This window comes from Chelonia mydas, chromosome 14 (genome assembly GCF_015237465.2).
Source record: "Chelonia mydas isolate rCheMyd1 chromosome 14, rCheMyd1.pri.v2, whole genome shotgun sequence".
Taxonomy (NCBI): Eukaryota; Metazoa; Chordata; order Testudines; family Cheloniidae; genus Chelonia; species Chelonia mydas.
In genome coordinates this window covers 27,364,363-27,374,739 of record NC_051254.2, presented here as the reverse complement: position 1 = coordinate 27,374,739, position 10,377 = coordinate 27,364,363, and the positions used below count along the sequence as shown (strand labels likewise).

The 10,377-nt window shown below is 43.6% G+C and overlaps 1 protein-coding gene across 7 annotated transcripts in view; it reads right to left on the bottom strand.

Moving 5' to 3' along the window:
- Positions 1–583: 583 nt before the first annotated feature.
- LOC102936537 (butyrophilin subfamily 1 member A1) overlaps positions 584–10,377 on the bottom strand; it is a 35,957-nt gene continuing 26,163 nt past the window's right edge. For all 7 annotated transcript variants that reach the window (XM_043528811.1, XM_043528807.1, XM_037914734.2 and 4 more), the window contains 4 exons: positions 7,057–7,161; positions 5,601–5,621; positions 4,126–4,152; positions 584–1,249 (listed from right to left, as the gene is read on the bottom strand). In XM_043528811.1, coding sequence (XP_043384746.1) covers positions 726–1,249; positions 4,126–4,152; positions 5,601–5,621; positions 7,057–7,161 — 677 coding nt within the window. In that variant the 3' untranslated portion in view covers positions 584–725. The remainder of the gene's footprint in view (positions 1,250–4,125; positions 4,153–5,600; positions 5,622–7,056; positions 7,162–10,377) is intronic.

The following is a 10,377-nucleotide window of genomic DNA, read 5'->3' as shown; positions in this document are numbered from 1 at the left end:
AAAGCATGATCATAGCACTTATATTGATACATAAATCACAAGAATCATAACATCAAATGGAAGGAAACTGATCACAACTCCTCGTAGGACATGTCTACACTACAAAATTAAGTAGGCCTAACTTACATCAGCATACAGCTGCTGCAGTAATTATGTGGCTTGTGCATGCCTACACCTTGCTCCTTGTGTCAGCGGTGTGTGTCCTCACTGGGAGCGCTTGTATTGATTGTACTGCCAATGGGGGGCATTGTAAGCTGGCTTCTGAAAGCTAGTAACACTGATTGTAAGTAACTCAGTGTCTCCACTGACACTGTGTCGACCTAACTACATCGACTTTCACTCTACACCTCTCATGGGAGTGGAGTTATTAAATTGCTGTGGCGGGGCAGGTATTTTAGTTCCCTGGTTAGGTCAACGTCAGATACCTTGCATCAACCTTACTCTGTAGTGTAGACTAGGCCTCAGGCTCTTATCAGACTGTCAAGAGGGCATCTGTGACCCTAACGGGGAAGCAGACCCTTCCCCCACAAAATTGCAGCTGAAATAAATAAAGTAGACAAGAGAAGAACAGAAAATACATCCATTATTTCAAAATTTCTTTATTTACAGGGAATTAGTACGAAGCTAAAGAGGAGCTGTAAGTGATCTTTATAAACTGAATGAAAGATATCCTAAGTTGATGAGAACACATCTGAGTGAGTCCAAGTGGAATAATGTACCCTTTTTCACGGACACAGTCTGAGGTGGGCTCCTGCACCCCCAACCCGGAAGAAAGGGAAGATTTTCTCATCAGCGAAAGAGGCCGAGTGGAAAGTGTAGAACGGTTTCACATTATCAGCATCGAAAAATTCCACCTGCCCCCCTTCATAGTCCAGAGAAACCCGAATCTTCTCAGGTTTCCTACTTAGGGACAGGTGTGTCATAGGGTTAGTGAGAGCCCAGAACTTACCCCACCACTGTCGCTCTACAGCCCAGACCCCCTCCTCAGGATTAAGGATCACTACTCCTTCCTTCCTCCTCACAGACTCTCTGGCCACCCCCACAGCCCAGCCTCCTTTGCTCCCAACTTCCACCCCCCAATAATGTGTCCCAGAGGTGAATCCCTCAGAGGCCAGCACACAGGGAGAATAACTAAATCCCTCATGATTGGCGAGCAGCTTCTCATCTGCGCTTTCCAGTCTGACTGTTTTCCCATCCTTCGACAAGATGAGGTTGGGATTTGCTGTGCATGGATCCAGGGTCACCCTCTCTGGAGAGAGTAAGAGAATCAGAGTGTTAGAGACAGAACTGAGCCCTGGGGGAGGGTTTGATCATGTCAGTGATAGAAGCTGCCCCAGCTGGAGAGTGAATCAATTTATCTCCTTTCTCTTGATTGTATATCTGGGGGGAGGAAGGACGGCTTGATGATGAACAGATTTTAATTAATATTTTAAAATGATCACAAATGTTATCCCAACTTTTCATTTGCCAAAACACAGGTTTTGGATAAATAATAAAAAAAAAAATCAATTCTGACCATTTTCAAATAAAAAACATGAAAAAAAAAATTCCTCAAAATCCTAAAACAGAAAAATATTAAAACATTTCAAAAGGAAAGCATTTTAAAAAGATTTTTTTGCAAAACTTTTTTTTCCCTTCCATTTTCCAACCAGGAGAAATCTGCCACTGTTAATGCTTCTGCTTTCTCTCAAGCTGAGATCAGGGATCATTGCTGGATCCCCTCAGGTAAGAGCAGGGGAAAGAACAGTATAAGAGTGTGAGTGTATGGTCTTGAATTAAAAAAAAATAAATAAAAATCAAAAACCTCCTTAAAGCCAGTGGGTGTGCTGAGCTCACTCTGTTACAAGCCATGGGAGGAGCAATCAAGGTCTGAGGGGTTTCCTTTGTTGCAGATGAAGCAGAGAGACCAGAGCTCCCCATTCCATCAAGGGACACTCAGCATTACAACACCTAACTTTTAGGCACCTAGAAAATCACTGTGAAAACCATGGGAACCCCAAATCCTGAGTGAGGCGCCTAGGCTTCCTATATGAATGGGGAGAGAGAGAGGCCCCTAAAGCTACATCTAGTTTGCACACCACGGGCAGCATTGTGCAGGGTCCGTGTAGCCACACGCTGCAGTGAAAAGCAGGCTGTATCGACACTGTGAGGTGTAGCTACACGTCTCAGTGAAAGGCTCGGGCAGGGTGGGGGCAATGGGGAAAGGCCCTGGCAGTGGAGAGCTGTCGGAGACTTTTCTCACCGTCTCCCCTCACCAGAGCCTTTCCCCACGGCTTGCGTCTTCCCTTGTGGCGGGGAAGGGCTCCAGCAGCTCCCTACAGAGGTGAAAGGCTCTGCCAGTGGGGAGGCAGCAGCCCATTCTGGGGAAGGTGTTGCTTGGGCATGTACAGAGCCATGTAGGGTACATACCCACAGGGTATGGGTGTCTTTACTTGCCTAAGCTGTGCCTCAGCGTCTACAACTGCTATTTATACCCGTGCTAGGGGGGCGTGTAGCGTATGCACTCTATGCGCTGCCACAAGAATACTGTGCAGGGTAGATGCACTTTAAGGAGGGGATTCACAAAAGCCGGCATGCTAGACAGGGCGCTGCCTAAACTAACTGGTGGGAGGGGTGTGTGCTAAGCCCCACCCTGCTCATGGAGATAATGCCCAAGTCTGGACAGCACGGAGGTGCCTATCTCTGCTTGAGATCCATGAACCTGGGGGCTGCAAGCTGCTGAATGCCTGTCCTGCCTGCAGGGCCTGAGCTGGTAGATGTGCTCAGAGGCTGGCTAGTTCTACACAAAACAGTGGGGGTGAGGAAAAATGCACATTCCCTTCTAACCTTTAGTCCAGCGACTAGGGTGCTCACCTGGGCTGGAGGAGATGCCTAACTCTGCCTGCCCAAGAGAAGGGATTAAAACAGGGATCTCCCATCTCTCAGGTGGGTGCTCTAGCCAACAGTCCCAGAACCTCAGTAGAGGGAACATCAGGCCCCGCCTCTTTCTGTGGCCCCACCCTTGCTCCTCCTCTCCCCTGTCTGGCCCCACCCCTTTCCATGGACCTGCCCCCTGCTCCTCCTCTTCACCCTGTGGCTCCGTCCCTCTCCATAGCCCCCAGTCCCTGCTCCTCCTCCTCCCCCTGTGGCCCTACCCCACTCCGTGGCCCCCACTGCCTGCTCCTCCTCTCCCACCTATGGCCCTACCCCGCTCCGTGGCCCCCACTCCCTGCTCCTCCTCTCCCTCCTGTGGACCCACCCACCTACATGGCCTCCAGCCCCTGCTCCTCCTCTTCCCCCAAAGTCCCACCCCCATGCAACCAGAGCTGGGCTGTGATAAGAGCTCCCCATGGAGCCTGAGCCGCTGTGGGTGAGTACCCTAAGCATTAGCTACACAGAGCTCGGTGGCCTCTGAGCCCCCCTACCAGATTGGGCCCCACAGACAAGATAGGCTGTCTTCCCTGGCTCCTGGCTCACATGGGCGTGTAGGTGGGAGAAAGGCACCTGGGTGCCTAGAGGGAGGCAGCGCTGTGCCTGCCCAGAGGCAGAAACTTAGGCCCTTGGTGCCTACATTTTTGCAGTGAAAGTCCCCGAATTCAGACACCTCCGTTCAGGTGGCAGCCAGGCAGGGGTTTTGTGGATCACAGTAATGCCTAAAACTGGGAATTAGGTGTCTTGGCTGGGTTTGTGTATCTGGGCCAGAACTCCCTGGGCACACAGCTTGCTGGTGTGGCAGACCAAGGAATTTCTGAGCAAGGAAACTGCCTACAACAAAATGGCTGATGAAATTAAATGTTGATAGACGCAAAGGACTGCACACTGGAAAATGTAATCCCAACTAAATGTTGGGGTCTAAATTAGCTGTTGCTACTCAAGAAAGAGACCTTGGAGTCATTGTGGATAGTTCTATGACATAGGGTTGCTAACCCTCCAGGAGTTTCCTGGAGTCTCCAGGAATTAAAGTTTCATCTTTAATTAAAGATGAGGTAGTGTGATGAAATCTCCAGAAATACGTCCAACCAAAATGGTCAACCCTGCTCTGAAACATCTGCTCAGTGTGCAGCAGCAGTCAAAAAAGCAAACAGAATGTTAGCAACCCTTCGGGGGATGGGATTTGGGCTTTGATAAAATATGAACATTTATTACCTGCTTCTGTAAGGCAGTCTCTCCACCCTGCAATCAAGAATAAGAAATGAGAACTCCTCTGAACGAACACTGAATTAGCAGGCAGCAATATTATACAGAATGAAATGTGAGGAGTGGAAAGGGAGAAACGGTTATAAGTAAATCTGGTCAAAAATGTGTTTGAAAACTTTTCCTGCAAAAAATATTTAATTGAAATGGTAATTTTTGGAGAAAAAATGATGATTCCCATGGGAAAAAACCCTCTCTTTTTCTGTGGGGAAATGTCAAAAAAAAAAAATGTAAATCAACATTTAGAAATGAGACAATTTTTGTTTCATTTCAAATTAAAATATCAGTTTTCAGATCATTTTTCCATTTAAACAAACAAAACCATACTTTGTGCTGAAATGTCCATTTGAAATGACAATTTTCATTCTTTAAAACTTTTTGGTTCCATTATTATTTTTTTAAAATATTTTGACTTTTTTGGGGGAAACTAATTTTCAAAGAGCAAAATCTCCAGCACATCTTCCAAATATCTCTCGTTATAAGCTCTAGTAAAAAATTACCATGAAATAATGTCAGAAATCCGTACACAGTACATGAGCAGTTCTCTTTCAAAGGCTACACATTGAATAGCGAGTTTACAGAAATTTCCAGTTACTAATATTTATTTCTATATCATCATACTTAAACTGGAGATAACTTTAGTGTATCTTTAAAACAAACAAAAACCAGAAACAAATAACCCCTTTTATTGAAGGTCTAATGCTTCGCTCACTGATGTCCATGGCAAATCCTCAATTGTATCATATGGACCCAATCCAAATCTCACAAGAGAGAAGGGAAAGACCCTGGTTTTGTATCCAACCCAGCTGGAGGAGGTCTGAACCCATTATCATTATTTCCAAAGATTTGAAATAACGACAGCAAATAAATTTACTAATATTAATATTTTGATAATATGCGTTAAGGATTTATTGTATCTTTGATTTCTAGAATATAAACTTTCCATCTTCAGTGCCTCATGTCCTTACTAGAAAGTAAAGGTTTAGGCACATGCAAAATTTTGACACGTGCTTACGTCCCAATTGCCTTCAATGGGACAAAAACACATGCCTAAAGTTAAGCATGTGCTTAAGGGCTGCCCTAAATAGGGAGACACTTAAATACGAGCATAAAACTTTCCTGAATCAGGCCCTTAGATTTTCCCTTCATTGTATATGTTAAATCTCATGCCTTTATTCTATTAGATTGTCAGTACCAAGATTAAGGCTGATGGCTCATTTCTATTCAACGTTCATGGTTTTAGTCACATAACTTTTTTTTAAAAGTTTCCTTTCAATGTGAAATTCCACATATTTAATATTAACCCAGCCTGCAACACCTTTTAAAAATTTAATTAAAAACAAAAACCCACAAAACAAGCAACACCCCCCCAAACAAGGACACAGCTGTGTGCACAATATTGTGAAAGGAGAGGGAATAACACTTACTATGTTCTGCAGCCCTCTTCTCTAAAAAATAAGCAGAAATACATACAGTATTATTATTACATTTCTTTTCCCCGGGGATCCACAGTAAAAAGACTAGGCCCTTTAAGGTCAAAATTTACCCACGGCTCTTCAAACCTCCCCGAGGGACTGCCCTGGGGTACACTGGCAGAGTGGCCAAACAAGGTGTCTGTGTGTCCACTACAAGCAAGATAAAGTGACTCTGCTCCAAATGCAAATAGGCATGTGCAAAAGGTGGGGCAGTTCCAGAATGGGGTCCCAGATCTCTTGGCTCCAGGACCCACAAAACCGGTGCACAGTGAAAATGGTCATTGATTGGGTTTCTGAGTTTTAACATGCCCAGCATGACACACCCTGTGCCTGATTTTCAGAAGAGCTCAACATCTACAGTAACCTTTGACTTCAGCTGGAACTGGGATTCCTCAGATCTTAAAACCAGGCTCCAGGAGTCTCAGGGTGTGTCTTCATTGCAGAGTTAACTTGAATGACTGGCACTTGGGTCTGAGCATCTAGGTTAGCCTAGGCCAGGTCTGTGGCCGCTCTGCAAACACATACTCAGAAAGTTACTGTGTCTTCACTACTGTCGCACTCACCCTTGTGCAATACGAGGACTTCTGGGGACATATCCCAGGGTTCTTTGGGCTCTGCTAAGCTGAGCCATTCTACGATTCTTTTCCAGGGATTTTTGGGAGAACTTGTCTGTCCTTCTGGGCACCAGGGGGAATTACGGGAAGGAACTGGAGGACCATGAGAATTCTAGTGATTTAGCCTGAGCCCTCACTGTAATACCAGCCTGAGTGAAAGCACAGCCCCAGTTGAGTGAGCTAGCCTGAGTGGAAGGGACCACTAAACTCAGGCCAGAGGATTATGTGTGTGAATGGAAGATGGGGCTAGGAGCAACATCTGAGTGAAAGCCAGGGCTAATTCTGAAGTCAAGACATACCCTTGGATTCATTACACAAAAAACGGAGGCAATTCAAATCAGTGGTGACATGTGACAATTTGGGCCTTATCTGTGTTGAATATTTCCATTTTATACAACTGTATTTTGGTTCTGCACTCTAGATCTCAGCTGCGAAGTCCAATACACTAAATTTTACGTTTCTCCTTTGTTTTGTTCTTAAGAAATGGTAAAAGAAAAAAAATGGAGCTTGGATGAACATTCCCATGTTAAGGATGCTGTAAATTGGGAACCCTTTGTTCAAATCACTTCCAATTTTGCAGAACAAAAATCACCCACAGCCCTAGGGCTATAATTTTTTTGTGCTGATATCACTGTTTTGGGATTTTTGAGGGGGGAACAAAAACAGACTTTGAAATAATTTGAAAATATAGTAACCACCTTAACTATGGAGTCATCACCATCACTATATAAACTTAAAAACTGTTTATTAAGAGAACGTCTCTTTATAGTTTACTTCCTTATTTGATGTATTACCTTTTGTTGTCAAGAGATAAATTAAGAGGCCAATAAAAAAACCCTGAATAACCAGGATGGTGCACAGAATGGCGATCCAGGGAGATTTCTTCGGGAAAAAAAGTTCTGGAAAAAAAAAATTGAACTGGCATTACTTTGGAAGCAAGGACAAAGGTGAAGTGGTTTTTATTACAAATATATACATTTACAGCAGAATTTGGGTGAGACGAGGAACCAGAGATGGCCCTGCTTACACTATGAAAGGGATCAGAAACGGACTTAAAAATGGTTCTAACCAAGATCATTTTAACAGAGATATACGGTATCAGTGAATAAGTGGGCTTGGCTTGATTCACTGCTGAGATATTGTTCAATGCTGTGATATCACATATAATAATAAATTATAGTTGAAGTGAACAGTTTTTGACAAACAACCCACACGATAAAAATTACCCACACAGAAAACTTTGCTAAAGTTAAGAATCCAGACACAGATCCATGGTTTGAGTCTATACTACCTTTATAAAAAAAAAAAAATAGATTTAAAAAGATTTCACTATCTTACCTGCAAATTTCCAGTTTTCCGAAGATGTGGGTTTTTTGTAATTTAATCTTAACTATGAATTTCTTGGCTTCTGATTCCCCCCACCCCCCAAACTTTAGAGTTCTTAAAAGGTACCATATTCAAATTACTACTACTACTACTAACAGCATGAGAGAATTATAACAATGGAACATAAACAGTGGGAAAATGTGAGAAAAAAACCACGATTGAGGAATACACAGAAATATCAAAGAAAGAAATAGATGAAACACTGAGAGGAATGAAAAATTAGAAAGCATGAAGATTAAATAGGGTGCATGGATTGTGGGTGAAATGACTAACCACTCTCTCTGACTGCCTACTGGAAAAAAATTAACAAATGTTTGAAGAACAGATGCCCAAGGTGGATGGTGAAAGAAAGAAAGCAGCAGAGATCCTCAGAGTTACAGGCCGATCACGTGTTTACCAACTGCGTGGAAACTTCTATAATGGCACTTCCGGCAAAGAAGATTTGTGTTGTGCTAATTCGCAGTGGAATGCTGCATCCCGAGCAAGAAGACTGCACAGCAAACATGAAAGGGATGCAAAACCACCTGACGCTGAACAGAAGGGTCAAAGGATGCAAAACAGAAAGAAGAAAAAGCTAGAGAGGTATGGTTAGTGTTGCTTGATCTTTTTAATTGTTAATTATACTTGTATTGGTTGCCAGTTGATCTGATTAATAGACTAAGGGCAAGAGGGTTCTTGCCCTAGAATCTGGCTACAGTGAACTCAAACTAACAAATTCAATATCTTGTAGGGATCCTCGAGGTGTAGGGCGAGGACTCACACACTGTGGGCAAAGCAAAGCCTGAGAGATCTTTATTAAAATCAATAAGAAAGCCAGAAAAGCTCCAAGCCATATAAACAATTATGAATAACACGGCATTGGGGATAACTGCGGTATCATTCTTTGCATGAGCTCTTAGATTTGCCTACCCAAACCCTTCCCTGAGGACCTGGTGGTAAGAGACAAAGGACCAGCCCCGCCTTTAGTATGCCAAGTGAGTCCGATGATCCAGGTTCCTCAATGCCCAAGATTGATGGTAGAGAACCATAGAGCTGAAGGGTCCAATGATGGAAAGCTAACCCCCTCCACATGGTGGTTTGCCCTATTATAGGGCTGGAGCACCATCATGATTATTCATTCTAATGCTCAGCCTTCCATGCCCAAATGTGACTTCCTCACCCTCATAATATTGCGGTGCACTTATCCTGTAGGTCAGCATATTCATACATATTTCCAGTTATCTCATTATCATATCCATCACTTCTTACTCAGGTGAGTTTGCAGTGATCACTTCCTTGTTCCTGTGGTTGCTGTTTCCTGTTAGATTTCAACTCCTGCTATTGAGGGAGCTATTCCTGCTTCCCCAGAATCTAACAGTAACTGGCCATTTAGCTATGCCAAAGATCTCAGGCTTACTATATTTGACTGTATTTATGCTAACTTGCTTAAGCTACTGACTTCCAGGATCCAGGCCTGTAGGTTCCTTTTGTTAGGGCGGAATATAATGAAGGCAGACAAGCCCTTATGGGCTACAGTAGTCTACCAAATAGCATATGAGAGAATGCGACATTAGTGGATCACTGAGATACTGAAAATGTGCAAGGTTCCTCCCACAATCATATTCTTTCTGCAACAATGAACGGTTAACTGGGACCCTCGACTCTGCCTGGAAGGGAATCTCATTGATGAGGTCCAGATCTTTCAAGAGGATTCCGTAACATCACAGCTGTTTGTGGTAGCAGTGCTGCAACTCACAAGGACGCCCCAGGAGACAAATTGCAGTTGTCATATCAGGAAAGAGCCACCACCAGTCAACTCTCTGCTATACAGGGATGATCTGAAAGCGTACGGACAGCCACAAAGGGAGATACAGAGACTGATGAGATGCGTAGAACAGTTTAGTGAAGACATAAAGCTATGGTTTGGATCAGCTAAATGTGCATCGGCATCTGTAAAGAGGGGGAAACTGGTTCAGTTTGATGGCGTACAAGTCAAAGGCACTACCCAGGATCTCGCTCACCCTGGCCCCTACAAGTATCTCAGGGTCAGGGAACTGTCAGAGGTACAACATAAGGAAATCACAGAAGACATGAGGAAAAAATATTATACACAAATAAAAACTATTCCAAAGACAACGAAGAAGTTGGTCTGAGCCATCAATGTATGGGTGATACCGTAAGTATGGCACACGGCTGGAGTGATAAACTGGAATCAATCAGAGAAGAAAAAATTGGGAAACAAGGAAAAAAACTCCTAGTAATACATAGATTAATGAATGTTAATCAAGATATGGAGAGGATTTACATCCAATGATGTGATGGAGGAAAAGTCTCTGTATGGGTGGAGTAACGGACAATGAAGAATACAACATCAAAATATATAAGGAGTCAGCTAGAGTAAAAGGCCACCTGGTCACAACAACAGGTGATGGCTGAACGCGTATCCCAGTCCAAGAAAGCATAAGAGAAAGGAGAAAGCAAATCACCAGAGAAAGACCCAAAATATGTACACAGAAAGCAATGCCTGGAGAGAGATCAGACCCATTAGTGAAAGAAGATTAACAAATTAATGGCTTATAGATGGTTATCCTCAAAAGAGAGATAGCCGCATTATGGGTGCCCAAGAGTAGTTCTTAAGGCCTAATTACATTTGAAACATAACTGACTAAACAGAACTGCTCCCCAAGATGCAGAATGTGTTCTGAAAATAAAAAGATGGTGGAGCACGTGTTGAGGGCCTGCAGGATCCT